Source organism: Mesocricetus auratus, unplaced genomic scaffold (genome assembly GCF_017639785.1).
Source record: "Mesocricetus auratus isolate SY011 unplaced genomic scaffold, BCM_Maur_2.0 Super-Scaffold_100010, whole genome shotgun sequence".
In the NCBI taxonomy this organism is placed as follows: domain Eukaryota; kingdom Metazoa; phylum Chordata; class Mammalia; order Rodentia; family Cricetidae; genus Mesocricetus; species Mesocricetus auratus.
Window position 1 is genome coordinate 85,108,980 of NW_024429194.1, and position 26,087 is coordinate 85,135,066.

At 50.5% G+C, this 26,087-nt stretch overlaps 1 protein-coding gene across 1 annotated transcript; it reads right to left on the bottom strand.

Annotated features, from left to right (window-relative positions):
* Positions 1–695: 695 nt before the first annotated feature.
* On the bottom strand, positions 696–24,433 carry Gtpbp1 (GTP binding protein 1). The gene is made up of 12 exons (XM_040754133.1): positions 24,218–24,433; positions 20,863–20,974; positions 14,057–14,237; positions 13,204–13,552; positions 9,173–9,296; positions 8,304–8,418; positions 6,325–6,469; positions 6,022–6,204; positions 5,170–5,305; positions 4,529–4,707; positions 3,018–3,218; positions 696–2,284 (listed from the first exon to the last, which is right to left on the bottom strand). Exons 1-12 carry the CDS (start codon positions 24,407–24,409, stop codon positions 2,192–2,194), a joined length of 2,010 nt encoding a protein of 669 aa, XP_040610067.1. The 5' UTR covers positions 24,410–24,433; the 3' UTR covers positions 696–2,191.
* Between the last annotated feature and the right edge of the window lie 1,654 nt (positions 24,434–26,087).

Sequence of the window (26,087 nt, forward strand, 5' to 3'; positions counted from 1 at the left end):
ATATCTGAGTTCTGCACAGACCTTTGTAGTTCCTATTAATAACAGTTCAGTCAGCTCCCCTGGCCATACCCAGACCCACCGTCCTGAGGGGCTGAAGCCAGAGTGGTAGCTATTCTAGTGACCACTCCTGTTTGCAGGGGCACAGTTAGGAGAAAATGAAGCTCTACTGTGGCCCAGTGCTGTAGGAAGTCACAACCTCCACTGTACCATGTGCCCATGCTGTCATCCATTGCTACAAAGGCACCAGCCTAAGGGAGCCAGAGTGACAAACAAACAGGTGAAAACAGCTGGAGTCAGAGAAGTAGCCTCCAGCTGGCTGGGAAAAGCTGTGGAGAGCAGGAACTAAGGCTCTGGAGACGGCCCTTCCTTTCCCTGAGCTTCAGTGTTGTCAACCTCAGAGGTGGCAGCAGTGACTGCTCATCTGTGACGTGAACAAGCCCACCCACAGTAGTGCCACACTGCATGTAGCTTGTCCAGAATGCCTCTCCCTCACTCAGCAAACCCACATAACCCGGAGGCAGGGATCTGTATGAGGAAAGGGGGCGGGGGTCAAAGACAGCTAGTGGGGCATTTACACCTGCAGAAGTGGGGCCCCTGGAAGCCCTTCAGCTGCCACCAGGCTCACAGAGCAGGCAGAACCAGGGTCCCCATGGCAGTACCTCCACCTGGAAGGTTGGGCAGGGAACATGACACTGTCAACTTAGAACAAACTTTTATTGTGAATGCTGGTCTGGTCAGTCCATGGCCACGGGGCAGTGGCAACTAGAAACAGCTGGGAGGAAGGACAGGGAGGTAAGAGCAGTCAGGGGCAAAGGACAAATAAGAGCTTGGGAGTCAGGGTGGGGCTGAAGAGGGACCCAGCCAGCTGGGTATGTCCTGGCTGAGAAGGAGCACCCCAGCCTGAGATCAGGGTGCAGGGCTTGCCCACCCTTCCCCAGCAGTAGTGCTTTTGATGGCCTAGAAGAATCTCCACTGCCACCTGCCCATACACACTCCAATTGGGGCATCTAGGTTCAGGCCTTTCACTGCTGTGGTGCCATGGCTGTAACATCTATGTTGAGATGACATGGCTCAACTCAGAGGAGTACCTCCCCTCCTCGACCAAAAGGAGGTACTATACAGCTTGATTCCAGGAAAGCCCAGACCCAGTCTAGTACCTCACACTCTGAAGCTCAGCCAGAGATCTAAGTAGAAACAGGAAGAGCCTCCAGCAGGTACAGAAACCATAGTAGTCAGGGCCAGCCAGGCAAGCCCAGGATTGTCTCCAAGGCTAAGCCCACCCAGTTCTTTGGATCCATGGCAAGGGTCAAGAGTCATGGTGGGCAGCCAGGTGGTGGTGGTGCATGCCTTTAATCCCAGCACTTGGGAGACAAAGGCAGGTGGATCTCAAAGTTCAAGGTCAGCCTGGTCTACAGAGCTAGTTCCAGGATAGCCAGGGCTACACAGAGAAGCCCTGTCTTGAAAAACAAAACAAAAAATCAGGACGGGCGGTCCTATAATGCATCACCACGCCCTCTACACATCACAGGTGCCACTGGGAGCTTAGGAGGGAAAGGAGAGATAGGGGAGGCCACAATTTTCCATTAAACTCCCCAAATCTTAGACTGGGGGATCCCTGCTCTGACAGAAGCTACCAAGCCAAAAAGGAGCTTTCAGCTGAGGGGGGGCAACTGGCCAGGGAAGACAGGTGCCTTGGACTCCTGAGGTTCCCTAAAGGCTCTGAGGATCTCACTGAGACAGATGCAGATGGAAGAACAGGGGGGCAGCTCTCAAAGGCTAGTGGCCAGCCAGGACTGAAATGGAGGCTGACGGGGTCAGCTGCACTCCTACACACATCCTGTCCACACACACACACACACACACACACACACACACACACACACACACACACACACACACACACACACACGAGAGAGAGAGACACAGAGATATATAATAAAAAGAATAGAAAGTAAGGGCCCAGATGTAGAAAGATGTGTAAGAGAGGAGGCAGGCGGGACATGGTCAGTCCTCGGACATCTAGTCCTTCCCGATCTTATAAATTACAAGCCCCCTCTGGAAAATGGGGGTGTGGCAACAAGGATGCTCTGGCTAGGGCTGGAGTGGGCGGGTGGTGGTCAAAGATGCTCTGCCCAGCTGGTGAGCAGTAGCCAGAGTGAGGATCCCACGGGTCAAGTGGACTGGGGGATACTCAGCAGCCGCTGGCAGGAGTCACACAGGCCCCCTGGGACTTCACCTTGTGGCGCTGGCCCCCTCGTCGCCGGCCCCCACTGCTGGGCTTGGGCTAAAAGAAAGAAAGCAGGCACTTGAGAAATGGTGGACCTCTAAAGCAGGTCCAGGCAGTAGCCCCAACCTGGTCAGGAGCTTACAAGGGGAAATGGAGTCAACATGCATCACTGCTAACTGGGAGAGGGGCTCAGTAAACAGAACAGGGTGGAGTTACAAGGAGAGGGAGGAGGAGCCAACTGGGGTGGAGGTGGAAGAAAGTCAACCCTAGAACTGCCGTAGTAACAGATGCAGGAGCCTGCTCCAGCAAGACCAGCGAGAATCGACACAGGACAGGGCTAGGGGGAGGCACTATGCCTCTGTCAGGTCAGAAAGAACTGAAGGGCAGGCAAGTGAGCCAACAGGGTCTGGTGCACAGGAGGCACAACGACCAAGCAAAGGCCACCTCCCTCCTGCTGCAGACGAGCTCTAAGGCAGTGACTCTCCAGTGTGGGATCTCAGCCACACAGCACTGGAACCCACACAGTTATTATGAATGGGAAACCTTGGCTGGGTGTGGTGGCTCACACCTGTCATCTCAACACCAGAAAAGCTGAGGAAGACAGCCTTAAATTCAAGGCTGGCTTAACCGACATAGTAAAGTTCAGGCCAGTCTGGCCTACAGAGTGAGACCCTGTCTTAAAAAAAAAATCAAAACAACAAAAAGGGGAACCTTGACATTTTTCTGTTCTTTATTGATTATCAGTCCTGTTCCTCCCATCACCATGCTGGAGGCCAGAGACCCTGCTTACCTGTGGCTGGAGACCACTGGATGTGGCAGCCTGTGTAGTCGCTAGAGAGGAAGCTTCATCTCCAGTTGGGGGCCCTCCTGCCGCTGGCACCCCAGATGGACCTCCTTCTTCTCGTTTGCTTGGGGGGCCCTTTTTTGTGGGCTGCATTTTAATCTGCTGGGGCTTGGAGTTCATGGGGGAGTTGTTGGTTGTCTGGAGGAGCTGTGGGAGCCAAGTGGGCGGCACAATGTCAGGGTTGCCTGCCCAGTGCTGAGCGAAGCAGATGGCAGGAAGGCCACCTCAGGGGCAGAGCCAAGAGGCCTTCCCACTTCCCACCCTGAAGCCAGGACCACCATAGCGCTAGTACTGATGCTTCATGCCCTGCTCCTTCCTGCCCAGAAAGGCTCCAGCCCTTCCTGGGCCCAGCGGCTAGTCCTGCAGAGAACTCTCTGAACTTCTGCCACCCTACTCCTGAGCCAGGGTTTGGGCTGCTTGGAGCCTGCTGTGGAACATGCTTCCACTTCAGGCCCCCTTGAAGAAGCAAAATAAATGCCTGTCAGAAATCATAAAAGCTACCACCTGGGAGTAACTGACTGAGAATCTCCCCTGTGGCCCAAGTTCAATCTCACACACAACAGGAATGGAGACTGGCGGGGTCCTACAGACACTACAGTAGACTGGCAGGGTCCTTTACGACACAACAGTGTGTGCTGTAGTCACTGACAAACTGTCAAGAGGATAGGCCCAAGGGAAGCTTCTCAGGAAGAAAAGAGAACCCGAGGTTCATTCCAGTTTCAGACATGGAAACCATGTCTTCCTCTATATGGACAGGGCTCAAGTCCTCCACCAAAATGTCCTACTCAAGACCATGGGTGAGTTCTACAGCAGGCAAAAGGTGGGCTCCAGGAAAAATAACCCAAGCACCATGGGACCCTCCAACCATGTCCCCATGATACCCAGCATTCCCTCCAAATGAAGTGACCATGCTGTGGGAAGCCCTCAGGCATAGTCCCAAGCAAGCCCCAGGACCCAGACGTGGCTTCCCAGACACTCTGTCCCTCCCACTACCTCCTATGCAACTGTACCACAATGCCACCTTCTCTCCTTCAAGACAGCCTCCAAAGCTGTCTTAGGAGGTCTAGGGACAACTCCTGGGAAGCAAAGACATCACGGAAACCATCCCCTGGTACTGGTTCAGCTCTGCTGGGGCAGGGACTATGCCTCTAGCCCAGAATGAAGAATACTGGGTTCTCAAGAGGAGATTGTGAGCCGGGTGTTGGTGGTGCACGCCCTTATTCCCAGCACTCAGGAGGCAGAGGCAGACGGATCTCTGTGAGTTCGAGGCCAGCATGGTCTACAGAGCAAGTTCCAGGACAGCCTCCAAAACAATACAGAGAAACCCTGTCTCGAAAAAAGAAAAAAAAAGAAAAAAAAAAAAAAAAAAAAAGAAAGAAAGAAAAAAAGTGGAGATTGTGGTGCTCATGGTTACCATACTGAAGCTTCCTTGGGCAGGTGAGGTTCCCCAATCATACCTTGGTGATGGTGCCAACAGCCTTGGTGCGACCTTCCCGGAACACCAGTCGCTGGTCTATGTGCAGGTACTCAGGGGTCTTGATGAAGCGGAAGTGGACAGTGGCCTTGTCTCCTGTGCGCAGACAGTCTTTATCCATGCTCAAGATGGTAGCTGTCTGCCGGATGCTCCCACAGTGTACTGCCGAGAGAACCAGTCAGGACATAGGACCTACTCTGTTGATCTCAGGCTACAGCTATGTCTCCAGGACAGGGCAAAAACTCTGAGAGCCAGATACAGCAGGGTGACCTACTTTTAGATCTGATCCTGCCTCCTCTCATCCCTCCCCTACCCAGGCCTACGTGGCAGAGCCTGAGTGCCTCTGTGTGTACATATGCCTTCCCAGGGGACTGTTCTAGCACCTTGATGATACCACAGGCACAGCTATGCTCAGCAATCTTGGCAGGCAGTCCCTGAGGGTAGGCCTGGGTCTCAGAGCATCTGCAGTGCTGCTCAGGGACTGAACTAAAGGGGGAATGGCTTGGCTAAGCAGGAGACACCTGCCTTGCCTGAAGCTGGAAGCCTTGGGCTTAGATCGCTGGATCTCCTTTGGGAGGGCACTAGTACAGAACCTCTAGGGTTGGCAGGACCTTGGACACCTACCCATGGCTTGATAGCGCGGACTAATTGTGGTGGGATGGTGGAGGACAAGAATCTCAGCCTCAAATTCCCAGGAGGCTTGGGGATTCAGGCGTGGGGAAACCATCACCATGCCTTTCCGAATGGATGAGCGCTTTATCTGAAAGGAAAAAGGAGAACACAGAGCTCAAGGACCATGGTGTCCTTCAGGTTTACCCAGCCCAGTCCTAGAGAGCAAGATGTCTCTCTAGGAGTGGGAACCATTCCAACAGCCCTACCCCTCACTACCACCTAAGGCAGACAGTACAAGGCAGCCTCGGTGCTGTGACGTAAGCTAAACCCTGACTACTACCAGGAGGCTGGAAAGACTGCACAGACTCAGACTCAGGTCTCCAGCCACTGGGCCCTGAAGGGTGAGCCAAGAGCCCAGGCAGGCAGGCCTTCAAGTGGAAGAGATCAGAGCAGATCTGACTACCAAAGAAAACAAACCACAGCCCACTCTGCCTGTTCATTTTGGATTACAGGAAGTTAGGTGATCCCAGAGCTAGTACTCACACCTAACCCAGGAGACGGAAGACTGAGCAGTAAGAGTATGTGGCACAGATCCCAGCCATCCTAAGCTTAAGAGGGTGGCACTGTGCACAGGAGGGACACTCCTCTCTGATTGCACTGTGAACAAGTGACAACTCCTCGGGCCACAGGAGCTAAGGAGCAAAGCGTAAGAGACAAAACAGTCCCAGGGATGAGTCTCCTCCTCTGTGAAAAAAGGGTCAGTAACTCTCACCTTGCAAATGCAGCCACAAGAACTGGAAACAGTGAAGCACTTGGCCCAGACTTAGGAGAATTCAAGGAGGTTCTGGAATTATCCTCACTCACCTTCTTCAGGGCAAAGGAGGCTGTCTGGCCCCCCCGCACCTCCTTGACAGGCATGCGCTTGCGATGGATTGACTTGACAGCAATGGACAGGAAGTTACCCAAGGGGTCTGGGCCCAGGAGCAGTGTGTCATTCAACTTGATCAGGCCCCTCAGCGTGGTCCCAGACACCACTGTCCCCACACCCTGCCAAGGAGAAGACCCCACACTGGTAAGCTCATTCACACCACAGACTTGTTCCCTGAAGACAGAGCAGGAAGTACCCACCAGCCACCCACCCTGTGCAGTCCCACACAAGGCACTCACAGGGACAGAGTAGGTGTCATCTATCTGGAACTCAGCAGGTTCTTCCTCCTTGTAGCTAGTGCGAGGGGACAGGAGGTTGAGAAACATCTTGAGCAGATCGAGGTTCTCTCCTGTGACATTGGAGATCTGGAATATCGGGCACATCCTAAATGGAGAAGAATGTAAGGAAGAGACGCCTGGGCAGCCAAGACCTACCCACAGTCACCTGGTCCCTTTGGCTCTACTCTTCACTGTCTTACTTGTCATGACATCAGGAATTGCATAGTCTCCCAAGTACCTTCACAGGCTAGGGAGTCAAAGGAGCTGGAGTGGGGCTGTAACCCTGAAATATAGGCCCCCGATGGACAACTAGTGGTACTGAAGACAGCACCAGGTTAGAGAAACAGGCCAGGGATGGAGAGGTGGCTCACAGGTTAAGAGCACTGGCTGCTCTTCCAGAGGTCCTGAGTTCAATTCCCAGCACCCACATGGTGGCTCACAACCATCTACAATGAGACCTGGTGCCCTCTTCTGGCCTGTAGGCATACATGCAGGCAGGATATTGTATACATAATAAAAATAAATTGAAAGAGAAAGAAACAGGCCAAATGCTGGGCTGTTCTAAAGCACAGACCATGTCAGGGGACAGGTGGCTCCCAATGAGGCCCCAGTTCTGGGCAAAGGAAAAGAACAGTTATCAAAAGATGACCTTGGACCAGTGAGCTAAAGAGCCTCTTAGACTGTGCTCGTCAACATCTAGAGTCTAGATGCATGAACAACTGGAAGAGCTTGGTAGAAGGAATATCCAATAAACATGTATGCAATGAACAGACTCACTGAATAAATGTCAAACTGACCTGTGATTAAATTAGAGGGCTTTTGAGAAACAGTATAAAAACTCAGTGAGTCATAAAGACAGTGTTCCACCAGCCACGCAAAGGCTGGTGCCTTCTATGCTCATGACTTCCATTCCAGCACACAAGTGCCCTCTGGGGGAGGGAGAGGGTTCATCTTGGTTGCCAGCTTGATTGGATCTAGAACCAAGTAAGAAACAAGATTCTGGGTGTGCGAGCCTATTTCTGGGAATGTGCAGTTGAGTAAGGAAACCCCTCCCCAGTGTGCAGGGTTCTGTGTAGAACGCTGGGAGGCCCCTCATAATGCTTGGTGATGGCAGCTTCTCTAGGAGTGGTTAGCTCAGAGCACTGGCCCCAGATACAAAGAAGTCCAAGAGGGAAGGCTGGGCATGGTGGTGCCTGCTTTTAATTCTAGCACCCCGGAGGCAAAGGCAGGCAGATCTCTGAGTTTGAGTCAAGCTTGGTCTACAAAGTCAGTTCCATGACAGCCAGGACAAACAAACAAACAAATGAAATAAAAATAAACAGAGGTCCAAGGGAGAACAGGAGCAGAACCGCCTTTGCCTGCTCCTTGCTGCCAGTGCCCCTACTGTCACTGCCGCTGTGACTGCCTTCCTTGACAGCCCTGTTTCCTTAGCCTTGCAACATGGATTAAAGACCAGCAGCTCTGCAGGTATCCTTGAGGACTTCAGCTCCAGAGTGGAACTAATGAGGCATCCAACCTTGTGGATGAAGCAGCTATGGGGTTCTCCACCTCTCCATCAAGCAGTCACTGTTGGACTATTCAGCCTGTATTGTGTAAGCCAATCTGATATATCCCCTGAATGCTATATATTCATTCCATCAATTCTATGGTTCTAGGGAAGTCTGGCTAATCCAGGAAGTTAATAACATCCCCATATCTCATGTAAGGATGTGATGTCCCATCTTTCCAACCTCAGAGATTGGTAACTCACAATGTGAGGTGCCCCACTCAGGCTCTGAACAACCCTGATGGTCTAGGAGACTTTGTGCAAAGATGGAACCTTCTATTTCCTCCAACCATGTCCATAAGACCTCACGCTTGACTGGCTGTTTCCGGGCTATGGCTCGCTGTGGCCCTGCTGGCCAGGGTGCCTCCCCACCCTTCAGCCTTGCCCCCATTACCTCTCAGAGCTGAAGTTGGAGGCTGTGACAATCACATCATCTTTGCTCTGCACCAAGACAGGGATCTTCCGGCAGCCTGGTGACTTCAGCAGGCGCTGTAGCAGCTTCAGGGTTTCTTAAAGGGTGAAATGGAACAGAATTAGGGGACACAGGCTTCTCTCTGGCCAGACTTCCAGGATAAGACGGGTGCACTCAATACTGATGCAAGCAGGAGACAGACAGACAGACGGACCAGTGTTAAATGCCACAATGCCTGGAGGAGCAAAAAGGAAGATCAAAGCTGGGTGGGTACACGCTGCAGTGTACAGAATACAGATGGGCCTCTTTCCTAAGGCCATGAGTCTGGACACACAGACAAGTGCCTTGGGTTCTTCCCACAACGCTCTGCTTTCTGGAAGGTCTCATCTCAGGAATACCCTGGGCATTTACAAATCTGCAGGGACCCTTCTTATGAGACCTTCTAACGGGACAGCTCTCCGTTCAACTTGCAGCACCACAGAAGAGGTGCAGAGCCTAGTCCCCAGGCCTGTGTGGAAGCTTTGGTGGCTCAGGCCACAAGACTCCATCACACACATCTCTTCAACAGCCCAACACCTGCTGTTGGGGACAATGGGGAAATGGCAGACTAGGTATTTCATAGATCCTGTACTTGGAACCAAGAGGGAAAAAGAACAGAAGGAAATCCTAGAGTTTGTTTAAATCAAGAGCCAAATAGGAGAGGAAGAAGTGAGGGCTCAGCTGATGGAAACTGAGGCCAGCGTCTAGCACAAGCAGGGTGCAGAAGGTGCTGGGCTGAGGCTCGGGAGTAGACTGCCCCGAACTGAAGCACTGAAGACCCCAGAGGCTGCCACGCTGGAGGTCTTACTTACCTTGAAGGATGTTGGCAGGACACATGTCAATCTTGGTGACAACCACAAAAACAGGTACACTGAGTGCCAATGCCAAGCCCAGGTGCTCCTTGGTCATCCCCACGATGCCTGCATTGCTGCCCACCTGCCCGAACAGAAGGAACGGTCAGGACAAGGAAGGCGGAGACTGCTGCTGGGGGTGGGGGCGCAGGGACTCCAGCCTGCTGGTGAAAGCTGGACTGGGTGAAGTTCACTTAATCGAGCTCTGGTGATGGGGACTTAACACCTGAAAAGCAGGCCCTGGCGGCAAAGCCTCAACCCCAGCCACTCAGAGCTCTGAGACTTGGGGGCTGGAGAGATGGCTCAGGTTAAGAGCACTGGCTGCTCTTCCAGAGGTCCTGAGTTCAATTCCCAGCAACCACATGGTGGCTCACAACCATCTACAAGTCAATCTGGTGCCCTCTTCTGGTATGTAGGCAGAACACTGTATTATGTAATAAATAAATAAATCTTAAGAAAGAAAGAAGAAGAAGCCTGAGACTGAGGCCTGCCCGGGCTACAGAGAACTTTTAGGGCCATCCTGGGAAACTCGGTGACACCCTGTTAGAGGTCGACTCTGGGATACACAATCATCTATTTCCCAAAGTGTGTTCACTTTGACATCCCGGGTCTTCAGTTAACACGCCTTTAAAACAGGGCTAAACTAAACACTTCTATTTTAGAGGGTCACCTGATGTTTGAATCATAGTGGACACTTGCTGTATGAGCACATAGTATTTCTGGGGCTGCAGAGATGGCTTGGGTTAAGAGCACTAGCTGCAGCCGGGCATTGGTGCACACGCCTTTAATCCCAGCACTCGGGAGGCAGAGGCAGGTGGATCTGTGAGTTCGAGGCCAGCCTGGTCTACAGAGCGAGTTCCAGGACAGCTTCCAAAACAATACAGAGAAACCCTGTCTCGAAAAAGAAAAAAAAAGAAAGAGCACTGGCTGCTCAGAGGACCCAGGTTCACAGGTTCAGTTCCCAGTAACTACATGGTGGCTCACAACTATGCAAAACTCCAGCCCCAAGGGACCTTATGTCCTCTTTTGGCCCAGTTCAAATGCATGCATACAGGTAAAATGCTCATAAGCAGAAAATAAAAAATATATCTTAAAATTAAGAAAGTATCTTTGGCAGGAACACAAGAAACAAGACATAGACTGCCTCTGGAAACAGGAAGAAGGGAAACTTTTTACTACATGTTTTCTGTTGCCTTTTTCAAAAACATTCATGTTGGGCATGGTGGCACACACCTTTAATCCCAGGAGGCAGGAGGGGCTCTGTAAACCAAAGGTCAGCCTGATCTACAGAGCAAGTTCCAGAGCAGCCAGGGCCATTACACAGAGAAACCTTGTCTCGAAAATAATAAATAAACAACAACAAAAAAAAAATCAAATCAAACAAACAAACAAGCAAACAAAAAAGAAAGAAAAGGAAAAAGAAGGGTACTAGTATGTAACTCAGGTTGGCCTCAAAGTCATGATCCTCTTACCTCACCTCCCAAGGGTTGGGATTCTAGGAAGGAGCCACCACCACACTCAAGCCATGTTTCTGCTGTTTACACAAGTTTAATAAATGGATGACAGCCTAAGTCAAGAGGAAAATTGTGTTTGGGCTGAAGAGTATCCCATCATTGTCCTTACTCATTACAGCTCAGTTAGAAAATGCTTTTTAATTGTATGAAGAACTTGAATCTCTACGTAAAGACATAAGGAGGACATGCATTAGGCTATGGTGAAACAGTAGTATGTCTTTCCAGGAGATGCTAACTAGCTGATGCGGCTCATACACACGGTATACAGGCACCGAAACATACTAGACCTCATAAGTGGCACAATTATTATACATGCTAGTTAACTGTAACACAAATAGGAAAAAGAGAAAAGGAGGAAGAAAAGAAAAATGCTTATGCTAAGTTGGTTCCCAAATCTTTCTTATTTAAAAAAATATATACAGGATAGGAATTTTTAAAATTATTATTATTAGGGGCTGGAGAGGTGGTTTAGTAGTAAGAGCACTGGCTGCTCTTAACTCTTCCAGAGGACCCAGGTTCAATTGCCAGCATACACAAGGCAGTTCACAACTCTCTGTAATTCTAGACTCTGGGGAATCTGACGCCCTCTATTGTGGAATATTTGTTTAACCACACAAATGTGTTACATTTGTTTATGTTGCATTGTTTAATTATGTAAACATATGTTGCTATTTCACCTTGCCTGCCTAAGGCACCTGATTGGTTTAATAAAAAGCTGAACAGCTGAGCAGTGGTGGCTGGCCTTTGCCTTTAACCCTAGCACTTATGAGGCAGAGGCAGTCAGATCTCTGAGTTTGAGGTCAGCCTGGTCTACACAGTGAAACCTTGTCTGGGGGATGGGGGCAGGGAAGGGGGGGCACAGAGAGGGGGAACAGGGTGAGGGGACGGGGTGGGGGGTGGAGGGGCAGGGGGCGGACTGGGATGACTGAGCGGCCAATAGCTGAGCAGCAGAGGGATAGGTGAGGCTGGTGGGCAGAGAGAATAAATGGGAGGAAATGGGAGGAGGAATTTAGAGGAGGGGGAAGAATGAGAGAGACAGAGAGGGAGACGGGGCCAGCAAGGCAGCTGCCAGCCAGACACAATGTACGACATACAGAAGGAAAGAAGGCTGAAAAACCCCAAGGCAACTGTGCATGAAGAGAAGCAGGTTAAATTAAGGAGTAAGAGCTGGTGGGACAAGCATAAGGCCGAGCATTCATAGCTAATAGTGAGTCTCTGTGTCTTTATTTGGGAGCTGGCTGGCTGGCTGAGAAAGCCTGCTCCAACCCTCTTCTAACTCCTGTGAGCATCGGCACACATGTGGTGCACAGGCACACACGCAGACAAACACAGACACATAACAACAAACAAAAGAAGCTGAACAACCATTATTAGTGTGTGTGTGCATGCATGTAACCGTCAGAAGGACAACTGTATGGAATCACTTTTCTCCTGCCTTTATGTGGGTGCTGGGGGTCAAACTCAGGCCACAAGGCTTCCATGAGCCATCTTCCTCACCCTCCAAAGCCTACCTAATGTAATGGCCACAGGCCCAGTGGCCCCTATGGACTTCCACACTCAAGAGCTGGTGACAGCCCTTTGCAAGGTTGAAATAAGTGCGAGCAACTGCTGCCCAAGGAGCACAGGCAGAGGGGATGGGCATCCCCACAGCACATGCTGCTCCCTCTGGGCTCCAGTTTGAGGGTTGGCCTGAGAACCTGTTTGTGGGGCAACTTGAGCACGTTTTGTAGGAACAGATAGATACCTGTGTTTACCACACTTATTAGAACAGGCAGCTGAAGAACCAGGAGGGTGGAGGGACTTTGGAAGGACTTGAAAACTCACTCACTGTGCACGTGTGTGCACTCTTCCTCCCTCCCTCTCTCCTCAAAGCTATGGATAAGTACAGGAAGCTGAGCCCTCTGCCCCTCTCCTTTTCAGGGATGCTACATGAGGAATTGCTCCAACACATTCTCTGGGAGTCCTAGGACCAGGAGGGCTCCCACTGTGCAAGCCACCAGGTAAGCACAGGACGAGGCCCACACTAGCTTCCCAAAAAGCTGTACAATGGCTGCCACATCTCTCCCCCAGGCACTGAAGACACCACCAGAGGCCCCACTGACTGCTGCCCTTGGTTCTGGATATGGGGTGCTCTTCTCTCTTCTCCCCCATGCTGATCTTGAGAGTGCCACCTGGGGTGGCTCTCTCAAGCTACCTTAAGGTGCTAGAGAAAACATTCCTGAAGGAACTAAGGAGAAAGCCCCTATGCTTTTCCAAAAATGAAATCTGCAAGTGATACCTTGCTTTATTCCAGGAGGTCCCCTCCCTGATCTAAATGCAGGAGAAAGGTCAAGGTTCACCTGTGGAGAAGACCACAGAGCTCAGAGGGCTGAGCTCCCCGAGATCCCAAGCCTGACATCCTTACCCCAACCAGCAGGCCCCAGTCTCGGGTGATCCCCACCTCTCTGCAGAGCACCTCCAAGGGGACACCACACTTACCATGAGCATGCAGAAGTCAGGCAAATGGCCAGTCATGCCAAAAACAGTGGTCTTAAGGTACTTCTCATGGCCAGCCAGGTCGATGAAGGTAATCACCTTAGTGGACTTCTCACAGATCTTTGTCCATTCAAGGCTGCCACCATGGCTATCAGGCTTGTTCACTACATTGCCTTCACTGTCAAAGCCCAGAATGTCATTGCCCACGCTGCTAGTTCGACCAGATTCAATCTCATGTTTGTGGCGGAAGAGTTTTTGGCGAGCAAAGCCACGGCCATTGTCCAGCTCCCCGTGTGTTAGGACTCCTAGGAGGGTGCTTTTGCCAGCATCCACGTTGCCCACCACTGCCACCCTGCATGGACATGAACCCAGTGTGAGAGCTAGTTCCTGAAGAGACTACGCAGCTAGAGACCGGTCCCCGACTGAGGGCTCACCCCAGCACCTTCGCTCAGGACATCCCTATTCCTGGATGAGCACGGGGGTGGGGGGGGTGTTCCTTGAACTGTACCCAAGGAACAGACTTAGTCAGGAGTCCCAGCTCCTTTAACACCGACAACCCTAACCCCACTACTGGGAAGACCCCCAAAGTTCTAAAAGGCACGAAGCATCTCCCTAGCTCCCAATTTCCAACTTCCCAAGTTGATGCAGAAAGCATGGCTGGGCTTTCTCCCACATGTCCCAGATGGAGACTGAGAGATGGAACTCAGAAACAAAGAGCAGCACTTCCAAGACCAGTCCCCAAACTCTCCCATCTCAGGAAGACTGACTCACCAGTATCACAGCCGTTACCACATTCTTTGTGAAGCCCCAAAACGTCATGCAGCAGACCCCTGCAAGTGTTCTGTGGCCCCCTCACCTGACCTCCAGGAAGTCATTGTCTCCAACTCGTTTCCTGACTAAGTAATCACGCACACGGCCACCAGCTTCTTGACGCTCGCGCAACAGGATGACGTCAGCCTCTATCTGTTCCGCCATGCTCTTCACTGTGGCATAGGAGGCCTCCATGTCGGCTTCACTCAGCCCGTACTCAGTCCCATCTGGTGACAAGAGCCCACACATCAGCAGGAGAGGGAGTTCTGACCAACCAGCTTGCCAATAAGTGCGTCAGTCAAATCTATCTAAACAGACTCCCTTCTGGTACTGTAGAAAAACAGTGATAACTTAGGCACACACAGAGTTAATGTATGACAGTGCCACAGCTTCCCCTCCTAGCAGGGCACTGGGTAATCTATTCACGAGTCACCGAGATTCTCCTTGAATTTATGCCAAGCTTTATACTGGGTGCCCTCCGTGAGCTCACAGCCCCGAGGGAGAGACACAGGAAATTAATTAATGTCAATATGATTTGAGTACTACCCTGGAGAGCTGAAGGAAGAGAATGCAAGGAACAGCCTAGAGACGTGGAGGGCAGCTTTGGGGGTGCTGACCCCAAACTGGATCTTCAGAAGGTGAGAAAGGATATGCCAGCAGAGGCGCAAGCTGGAAGCATGGCAGACAATGGCCAGGCAGGGACAAGAGGATGAGCTGTGTGGGGAGCTGGTGTCAGGGAACAGAGCGAAGTGGGAGCGGGTGCATCACCAGAAAACAGCGAATGTTTTTATGCCAAGGCTGGGGGTCAGGCCGGACAATAACGTGGTCAGAGCAAAGGAGGCTGGAAGACTTTCTAGGCAGTAAGCAAGAGGCCTGAGCTGGAGCCCAGCAAAGAAGAAATTTCATCGCCCTAGGTAAGCAAAGAGGGCAGGAAGAGGGAGACGGGGAGGGGGGGGTGGGGTGCCGGCAGTGCAGGATATCTTAAAGGCCTCAGGTACAGTATCCGGCCAACACTTGGAAAAAGAATTTGAGCCAAGGATGTGGAGGTGGCAGGAAAAGGCTGAGCAACTAGCTTGAGAGTCTAAGAATAGCTACGCACCAGGTGCTTCTGTGTAGCATGGGGTTCAGTGCCCACCACTCCCTCAGTCCCTCTCTCAATCCCCTAAGCACACCTTGTAGCAGGCAGGGTACCCTCTTCTCTTTCATCACCCAGGTCAAGCCTGTTCTTCCACTTCTTCTTCCTCGAGTTCCCCAGAGCAAGCTCGCCAACTCCCAGGAAGGAAAACCACCCCCTCTCTCATTGCTTCTGCTCACCTGAGCTACCAACCATCTTCTGAATACCAAGGAACTGGCATTAGCCAATCTTGTGGACATTCATGCCCAGTGCTCTGAACTGACCACTCCTAAGGAGCTGCCATCACCAGTGACCCCCATCATCCTAACCACTACAACCCTGCCTGTCCAGCTAGAGCTCTCCTCTGCTCCCATCCTCTGAATGCCAGCTTCTGCCAGTGCACCCACCAAAGGCCCCCTTCTTCCTCCAAGCTTTCTACCTAGCTGTCCTCCTATGGCCTCAAGTGTCACTGCCAAGACTTCAAAGACACCCTTATCTAACACTGGCCACCTTGCCAAGCTCCATATGGAATCCAGTGGCCTACATGAAAACTCCTCCAAACCTGACATTCAGACTCACCCACTCACCCTGTAAATAGTAGCACACAAATCATTAGCATCAATAAAGCACTGGACACTCCCTGTAGCCCTGTGAAGCAGGCAGTGCTGTTGCCTTTTAACAGAGGAGTACACAACCTTACAATTCCAGCACTCCATGGGAGGATCGTAAGTGTGAGGCTCCCCTCCAGTAAAGAAAAGAGAGGGGCCGGGCGGTGGTGGCGCACACCTTTAATCCCAGCACTTGGGAGGCAGAGGCAGGCGGATCTCTGTGAGTTCGAGGCCAGGCTGGACCAACAGCCTCCAAAACAATACAGAGAAACCCTGTCTCGTAAAAACCCAAAAAAAAAAAAAAAAAAAAAAAAAGAAAAGAGAGGGAACGGGGAGGGAGGAAGGTAAACAGACACCAGACACTTCAGAGCTGGGGCTCAGAGGGGCCACAGTGTAACCTGGAGTCTCCCAACTCCAAATGCAGATACTCTCCCTTCCCCACTGTCCCTCTCACTGAGGGCTGTTCCTTCTTGAGCTGCCGCCCCCCCCCCCCCATCCTGATAAAGACAATACTCTGCTTCTAGTCACCTAAGTACAACCCTGTCATCTGCCCAGTCCTGCTGGTTCCTCGGGCCCCATATTCTATTGACTAACTGGTCTCCGAGAATCCAGTCTGTGTGTCTCGTCCCTGCACCACCCCCACAGGCATATTCCCCACTTACTCTCTCAAGGAAGCCATAGTTCTAACATTGCCACTTTCACATCAAAATCTCTGAATGCCGTTCCAGAACCAACAGTATTTCTTTCCACTCCAATCCTCTAAGTCACTGCCCCTGCCCCCCATCATTCTACACTCCTCACTCAGGTGCACTGTCAGCTCTGCCCCAGCACAAGTGACCCAGGAGCCCCTCCGTCTGGGTTCCCAGTCTTAGCTTTCCCTCATTTCTCACCCCAGACAGCCAATCAGCATGTCCCCGCAGGCCCATGCCTTCCTCACAGCGTCTGCCGTGCCCTTGTGCATGCTACAGAGAACATCCTGAGGATGGGGACCATGTCTTAACCATTCTGTGGTGAATAGCTTTTCTATCTCAAATCCTCAAATGGAAAGTGTAAAACCACTGAAGCAAGGGAAAGCTGGCGAAGGCCACAGGGTTCTAAATGAACCCCAGAATGAGCTCTGGTCCCTTCTGAGCTGGGGAAGGCTGTCATCCTCACTATCTACCTGCCTTGCTGGTTTGCAGTAGGGGCCAGCACCAATGTCACCTTCACCATCAGAACTCTCTGGTGGTCACATGACCCTTGTCTAGCATCCACCACTTTCATGACGTTAGGAGTAGACTAAAGCCGGAGTCCAGTTGCTGAGGACCACACCAGTTCTCATCAGATTTCCACCCTGCCGGCTCACTCACCTCTCCCACACGTGTTCCTCTCTCTACTCAAGGTGCTGTGACAGCTCACCAGGTTTAGCATGGCACTCAAGAACCATGAAAGGACCCTGCCTGCCTGTGCAGACAGACCCTGTGACCTCACACTCTCCTCTCCTCACTAGAACACATCTGGCCCATGCATGTGGTGTCCTCTGCCCTCTCCCACCGCTCAGAGGGGCAGCTCCTCCAAATACAAACACTGCGTCCCTGCTGTGCCATCTGTCACTCAGGGTTGATTAGGCTGACTTAGCTGGCTAGACAGGCATCCCTTCCCTCTCTCAATGCTCCATCTGTGTCTTTCCAGAAGCTGTGCTCAGCTGAGATGATGTCCTTCCTTGACTGAGAACCATTCATCAGTGACTGGTATATGAAGGACTGTGTTCCCCTGCTGGTACCTCCAAATGAGTGCTCAAGTCACGGCTTAGTATTTAAGAAACATTTAAATTCTTTTTGCAAGGCAATCCCATAATAAAACAAGTACAACCTAGGACCCTGAAAAACAGCCACTACTAACACTAACATTTCTATGCCAAGCGCACTCACTCCTTGGACACCTTGAGATTGTTTATTAGTACTCATATTTTCTTACTATTCATTTATTCTGAAAGATTTCATTTATTTATTTATGGTTTTTTTCAAGACAGGGTTTCTCTGTGTAGTCCTAGCTGTCCTGAAACTCTCTCTGTAGAGCAGGCTGGCCTTCAGAGATCCACCTGCCTCTGTTGGATTAAAGCTGTGCACCACCACTGCCCAGCTTAGAGATTTTGGTTTTAATTATGTATGTGTGGGAATGTGCAGCTGAGTGTAGCTATCCAATGAGACTGGGTGAATAGGTTGTCAGATCCTCAGAAGTCGGAGTTATGGTGGCTGTGGTCCTCCTAACATGCACGAGAACCAAACCCAGTTCCTCTGGAGAGCAGCACACACTCTCCAGCCCAATATTACCTGCATTTTAAAGAAACAAATCAACAGGGAAACCCGACTCCAAATTACTAGACAGTCACTGACTTGCTTCCTGAAATACCAACCTCAAATAAAGAACACACAGGTACAGAACAGAGTCCTCTTGGACTGTGTACAAGGTTTTTGTTTTTTTGTTTTTACAAGACAGGGTTTTTCTGTATTGTTTTGGAGGCTGTTGGTCCAGCCTGGCCTCGAAATCACAGAGATCCGCCTACCCCTGCCTCCCGAGTGCTGGGATTAAAGGCATGTGCCACCAACGCCCGGCTGTGTACAGGGTTTTTTTTTTTTTTTTTGGTTTTTCGAGACAGGGTTTCTCTGTGGCTTTGGAGGCTGTCCTGGAACTCGCTTGGTAGTCCAGGCTGGTCTCGAACTCACAGAGATCCGCCTGCCTCTGCCTCCCGAGTGCTGGGATTAAAGGCGTGTGCCACCAACGCCCGGCTTGTACAGGGTTTTAATGTATTTATTCGCATAACATTTCTCAGAGGCCTGGGCAGTGGTTGCACACGCCTTTAATCCCAGCACTTGGGGAGGCTGAGGCAGGCAGATCTCTGAGTTCAAGGCCAGCCTGGTCTACAGATCAAGTTCCAGGACTGCCAAGGCTATGCAGAGAAACCTGTCTCAAAAAACAAAACAAGAGCAATTTCTCTAAGGAAGGCCTCCCTGTTTCCATGAACAGTGGGAGGCCCTGGTGGAGGGAAGGAACACCCACACAGAAGAGCCTGGAAAAGAACCGAACTCTGATGGCCTCGTCATTGATTCAGTGCTGTCTGTGTGCAACCAGTTTAACCAGTTCAGATCTTTCTCTGCCTCCAAAGAACCCAAAGACAGAGTCGCCAAAATGATGTGTAGCTAATGAAGGGTGTGTGGGAGATGCGCAGATGAGAATTACATCTTACCTTCTAAAGGAGAGTTAATTAGTTCTGAGTTACTGGGCCATGGTAAAATTCAGACTGCATTAAAGCAGGAGAGAAAAGGGGAGTCTAAGTCTTTGGGGAAGGAGAGACAGGAGAATCAAAAATTCAAGGTCAGCCAGGGTTACAAAGCAAGACTCTATCAAAATAAATAAATAAAGTCTGGGTCTTTAAAGACTAGTCCTACCCCTTGTCAAAACTGACCTTTATGTGGCTTCCTACAAAGTAGGAAGTGACCTGAGTGGTTTCCCTTCTTAAGGCAGGACAGAGACATACTTGACAAGCTTGCAAAGAAGTCAATGATGTATTACCAAGCAGAGTGGCCTATTCTGAACCTGCGGCCTAGAAGCACTTGGCAATGCTGATGCACTCCCTCCCTTCCTCGACAGGTGACGTAAGCCTGCCTATCTCTCTGACCAGGTCTTCCTTTTAGGTGATAGGCAGGCGCCACAGCAGAGGAGTGGCAGAAGTGGGAAGGGCAGGGGAGATAGGGCGGCTGTTTCAAAGGCAGTCATGACAGGATTTAGAGACCAAGCTGTTGTCCCTGGTTGTCGTCTTGAGGCATTTCTAAACATTGCTTTATTTGTGTACATGCCATTTTTCCTTCTTGAGGGAGAACCAGCTTCATTCTGCTTTGTTTGGCTTTCTGTTGCTGGTGACAGAGCATAGGGCCCTGCACATACTAGTTGAGCCTTCCACTGCTAAGCTACAGGTGCAGCCCAGGGAACCAAATTTTAAGTATCCAAAACAGCTTTGAAAAATATCAAGATTTAGAGGAGCTTTAACATATGTGTCAAATAGTCTAAGAACACTTTTTTTTTCCAGTACTGAAGATTCAGACAGGCCTTGCATAAGTCAGACAATGAAGCAATGCTCCTGAGCTACACCTCTGGCCTTTTTATATTTCTTTTGAGACAGTGTGTTAGGATGGTTTGGAATCAGCAAGCACTCCCAAGCCTGGTAAAAGGCCTATGAGAGCCCCATAACTCAGACTCAGACTGCCAAAGAATTATTATGTGCCTTTCTGTGAGTCTCCTAAGAAAAGAAAACTGCCCCCAAATGATGCACACAGGCCCAGCCTGGGCTTCTTGCAAGTGATCTCAATAGTTCCCGTTTTCAGTTCCGGAAAGATAATGCTGTAATGGAGATGAAGGTAGTAAGTGGGTTAAGGCACAAAGGGTGTAAAGGAGCAGTGACTGGAGGGTGGGGTGGGCGGACAATCAATTCCAGGATCTCATCTGGGACTCTGACACGGGGTCTGCCTCTCTCTAAAACTAGAGGCTCCGTTATGATGAGTAAGCAGTCTAGAGGATAATAACCAGAATGGTTACAAGCCTGCCCAGATCTAGTAGGGGCCAGGAGGGACCTCTGTTATCACAGTCATCCAGACTGAGTGGTCAGTGTGGTCTGGGCCAAATCACCTTGAGAAGAAGAGAGGAACTGTGTCTTTTCCTTGGTGGCTTTAAGAAGAACCACAGAGATTCTCAGCTAAGTAAGAAAGAGAAGCAATGAGATCCATAAACAGGGCCTGAAGGGAAGACCTAGAGTTACCCAGCACAGGGTTAATTCTAGACCTACCTAGGCATTGCTTGCTTACCCTTACCTTAGATAAAAGGTTCCCTTGCCTAAAGCTTCGATTCCCTACATGTAACTGAGGAGTCCTGAGGTGAAGAGGAAGCATATGTAGAGCCTCCTGGACAAGGAACCTTGACCCCAAACTTGTCCTGACTACTAAGGTAGGAGCTGGCATTCAGTTGCTGGTCCCACCTCCAGACAGTTCTGCAGGTACTAACAGTGTGGCTGCACAGGAGACACGAGTCAAAAAGATGAGGGGGTGGGATGTGCTCTAAATAATGGTTTAAAATAAAGGAAAGGAAAACTATGCTCACCTGATCCCTGCCCAATGACATATATGGTCTCTCCGCATCCCTCGTCCATCCTCTCCCACATCTGCCGAAGTAGGCTGTCATACTGCTCTGATGTAGGGCTCACTAGAACCAGCTAGAAGAGAAACCAACAGCCTTAGGACCACACTCACTGAAGATTCCAAAGCCAAAGCCGATCAACAGCCTGATCAAGACCCTGAGAAAACCCCAGAGCACTCTAATGGAACACAGCTGTGCAGACCCCCCATACAATTTCTGCCTCTCCTGAAACAGCCTTATTAGACCCAGATGATACACTAAAATGAGTTATGTCTGCACCACAACCCACCGGAGCAGCGGTGTGCACAGCCTGCTGCCAGCTGCTTCACAGGAGGGTTAGGCCCCAAACAAGGGAGAAGGCAGTCTGACACAGCGGGAAAGCCGCTGAGCGGTGCTTTGCACCTCCACAACATCTGCCTACAGTGTGCACCAGGGAGTTCAAGGACAAACTGCTCACTTACAGCAATGCCCTCCACCCACAGGCTAGTGCTCCCACAATAACACAGGAATTCTGCTCTACCTTGTCTAAGATGTCTTGATTACTACAGTGAAAATTGCCTGTGAAAGGCAATCTTCGTTAATAAAAATTCTAAGGCCACAAAGGTTAGTATTATTAGTACCATGGGCTGTGTAAATCCTGTCAATAACAAAGTATCAATCACTTATTTGGAGCGGTTTCATTTGCCAGGTTTCATTCTCTAGCCACTCTCCTATGTGACCTTGAACAAAGAACTTAACCTCTCTGAACCTCAATTTTCTAGTCTATAGAATAACATAATGCATTTAGGCTGGTTCATGTCTGTGATACCAGTACTGGGGTAGCTGAAGCAAGGAAATTGCTGAATTTGAAGCCAGCCTGAGTTATAGAATGATATCCTGTCTCAAAACAAAATAAAAACAAAAATATCGGCCCGGCGTTGGTGGCTCACGCCTTTAATCCCAGCACTCGGGAGGCAGAGGCAGGCGGATCTCTGTGAGTTCGAGGTCAGCCTGGTCTACAGAGCAAGTTCCAGGACAGCCTCCAAAACAATACAGAGAAACCCTGTCTCAAAAAAACAAAAACAAACAAACAAACAAACAAAAAAACCAAAAGCATCTAGTTGAGCCAGGCTCAACTAACATTCAATACAAGTTATCTTCACCCAGTCATTTCTACAAAAACTGCATGAATCTCACCATTAATTGTTTTTTCTTGCTGGAAGCTTTTTTTTTTTTTTTTTGTTTTTACGAGACAGGGTTTCTCTGTATTGTTTTGGAGGCTGTCGGTCCAGCCTGGCCTCGAACTCAGAGATCCGCCTGCCTCTGCCTCCCGAGTGCTGGGATTAAAGGCGTGCGCCACCACTGTCCGGCATGCTGGAAGCTCTAAGAGCCTTAGCTCCGCACACTTTTAGCAATAGTGAGGTATAAACACCTAGAATCTACTTTTTTTCAAGGCTTAAATCTATTGCTCTCTCTTTCTCTCTCTTGTCTCTCTGACTCTGTCTCTCTCTAGTCCTGAGGATTTTTCCAGCCCTGTGATGAAGCAACAGTTCCTTACTCATGGCAATTAAATAAAAAAAGTCAAAAAAGTACCACCCTCTCACAATTCTGTCCCAACTTCCCACAGTGCTTTCAGGTTTCTTCGGCTCCCTGACCCTGTACTGACACCCAGCCAGTCCACTTCTAACACGCCCATTTAACTCATCCGAACTTACAACTGTAACCCAGATGCTGCCAGGGTTACACAGGCTCCTACATTTTGGATGCAGGTCTCCTTGAGCTTGGGCACCTCATTATGGTACTAGAGGAACCAGACAGGACCACCCTGACAAAAAGAAGCTAGCTGGCTTCCAAATGCCCACCAGAGACAAGGAGAAAGAACAACTGGGGAATCTCTTACTTAGGTTTCGGGGAGAGGTTCTTTCCAGTTTAGAGTCAAGTTTTATGTAGCTGTGCTCCCATGAAATGTCACAAACATTTTCAAAGCTCCATAAACCTCCTATCCAAGTAGTAATCATAACGTATCCTGCTTAGCTTCGGAGATTGGACGAGATCAGGCTCGTTCAGCATAGTATGGCCACAGACATCAAAGCACCATAAAATCTCTATTGTAATTATCAACAAAGGGAAGGGGGCAGGGTTATCTTTCATCAGCTGCTTTTTAATCCTCATAGGGAATTATCATCTATCTAGTCCAAAGGCTTACCAAGTCTCAGATATGGGTCTGGTAATATAATGGGTGCACTTCTAATTCTTGCAACAAATCTATAGTTTCTTGATGAAATAGCTGGAGAATTGAGAGGTTAAGAAACTTTCCCAAGGTCACAGAACCTCTTTAATGACAAGAGTTGGAAGAGAAACCCAGTCCTCCCTGTCTCTCCAAGTGGGCATTAGTTTCTTTAGTGACGTTAAACACTTTCTAAACACCAGTCACATCTTATACTTACATTTTTATTTTTCACAATGCTAAGTAGATGATGAGATCTTAATTTCTGCCTTCCTTCTCAACAACTCGGAAGACACTATTTAAAATTCCTTCCTTATTCCACGCATACAAGAGATGGCTCCACTACTGAGTGGTCATGCCCATTGTCTGTCTATTTTTTAAAGTTTATTACGTGGGGTGGGGAGCGTGCCAGGGCGTGGGTGTGGACTTCAGAGGACAACCTGTGGGAGTCAGTTCTCTAAGTAGGCAGGCAGGTCCAGGGGCTCGAACTGAGGCTGTCAAACTTAGGAGGCAAGCATTTTTACCAGCTGAGCCACCTCGTCAGCCCCATCCTCTTATTTTGATTGGGTGAACACGAAAAGTGGACACTCCTCGGACATCATACTCGCCGACTGAGCAACCACTTTCTGTTTCCTTTCCAGGGACCAGGAAGAGAAGCGGCTGCCACCCTACATCCCCCTCAGAAAGGCTACCTGTCTCAGCGAGCATCCCGCCCCCTACCCAAGCCACCTTGACCCTCGGCCATCCCGGACGCTCCAAGAAGAGGAAGACCCTGTGTCTCGGGGGCCCCTCCTGGGGAGGACAGGTTGGCCCACACAGGGACAGGGATTCAGGGCGCGCGGCCGGAGTTGGGAGCCCCGTTCCACGTGGCAGAGCCAAGGGGCAGCAGCGATCGAGGCGGGAGCGGAGAGCGCGGGAGGCCGAGTGGACGATGCCGGGTGCGGAGAGTGGGCCCGGGCCCGGCACGTCCCGGAGCGCGGCAGGTGGGTGGACTGCGTCCTTTCCCGCGTCCCAGGGAGGCGCGCCCTTGGACGGCCGGCTGCCCGCCGTCGCCTCGGAGACCGTCCGGCCCGCTCCGGTGCCCCTGGCCCCGCCGCCGCCTCCCGGGCCTACCTTGCTGGTGAGGTCCAGCTCCGGCTCGCCGTTGAGCGCTTCGCCGTCCTCGCTGCAGTCCGAGTCGAAGCCGCCATGGAGTCGTGCCGCAGCCGCCGCGGCCCGGGCCGCCCCCGGAGAGCTGGGCTCGGGAGCGAACATCGAGGCCGGTACCGGCGAGTCCACCGGGGAGCGACTCCGCTCCGCCGCCATCTTTAAGAACTTAGGCTAATTCTCAGCCGGTCGCCCGCCCTCCCTCCCTGGCTCATTTAACTAATTTATGCTCGGCCCCGCCCCCTCCCCGGAATAATTTATGCGTGGCCTCTCCTGCCTAGAGAGGGTGACACGCATCCCTAGTGGAGACACAAGAGACAGGTTCTCTCAGCCACCAATCGCTGCAACCCTCCCAATTACCCTAATGAATAATTAATAAGGCCCAAAAAAATCCCAACAACAAATGTCGGAGACGTCGGGAGTCGTGGTCCCACCTCGGGAGGGGCCAACACAGCGTGCACGCTACCTGCTTGGAGCTGTCTCGCCAACGAGAGCAAAGCAGAGGTTTGACTGACTTGACAGCGATCCAATGAAAAGAGACATTTATGCTTTTTTTCCTCCCTGTACCGCCCCCCTCACTTTCCAGAGGTGGAGCCAGCTTCCAAATCACACTGCAAAACAGTCCCGCCTAGAGCCTCAGGATGATGGACAAGAGCGGGACCCAATCTTGTTCTCCCTAGGTCCCGCGCTTCTGGCCACTGCTTACCCAGATAGTAAACTGCCAAATGAGCCTGGCACTCCAAACGACTGAAGGCAATCGCTGGAATACAATGTCCGGCGTGCTGGCAGGCGTAAGACAAATTTTATAGTAGAATCGATGCTATGTATTCCAAGAGTTGTAATACTGTAGCAGCCAGATCAAAGCAATTAATTAAACACTGACCTTAGGGAGCGCCATTCATTGACTCCTTGGAGATCAATTAAGTGAACAGAAGGGAGAGAATGGCAGCCCAAATACCAGCGTAAAACACCTCACCACGCTTGTGGTGAACGGCTGGGCCAGAGATCTAGGATCTGTGAAGGTAGTTTCCTATGGATTATTTTTTCCGTGTTGTCGCTTGTGGAAAATCCCGGCCCAAAACGCTGTCCGTGTGCCTGAAATTCCTGTTTCGAATGTCTGAAAAACCTAGACTTTGTTAGGTGAGTTCTGGTTTTACTAAGGTCTTATAATGCTGCCTGGCCCTGTCCACTCGTCCTTGGTAGAGAAAACATAGCAGATGTCTGAGAAAGTATGGAAGATTTAGGGTTCAGACCACATGCTATAGTGAGCAAGAGAAAGGGTTCAAAATAGCCATCGGCTAAATTTGTCGAGTCTATCTGAGACAGCAAAATTTTGTTTTCATTCTCAACCAGGTACCCCTGGAAACCTGGTCTTAGGTTTGTTGGTGGTTGTTGAGATTTCTTTATTTTTATTTCGTGGGTATGAGTGTTTGCCTGTGGGTATATCTGTGCACCGCCTATGTGCGGTGCCTGTGGAATACAGATGGAGCGCTGGAACCCTTCTAGATGAGTTACAGATGGTTGATGGCTTCCACGCTGGAATCAAAGCCAGGTCTACTGGAAAAGCAGTCAGTGCTCTTAACCCCCATCCAGCCTTTTTTTTTTTTTTTTTTTTTTTTTTTTTTTTGGTTTTGGTTTTTCGAGACAGGGTTTCTCTGTGGCTTTGGAGGCTGTCCTGGAACTCACTTTGTAGACCAGGATGGCCTCGAACTCACAGAGATCCGCCTGCCTCTGCCTCCCGAGTGCTGGGATTAAAGGCATGCGCCACCAACGCCCAGCTTCAGCCCTTGTTTTTGACAGTCTCAAACAACCTAGGCTGGCTTTAAAACTCAGTATG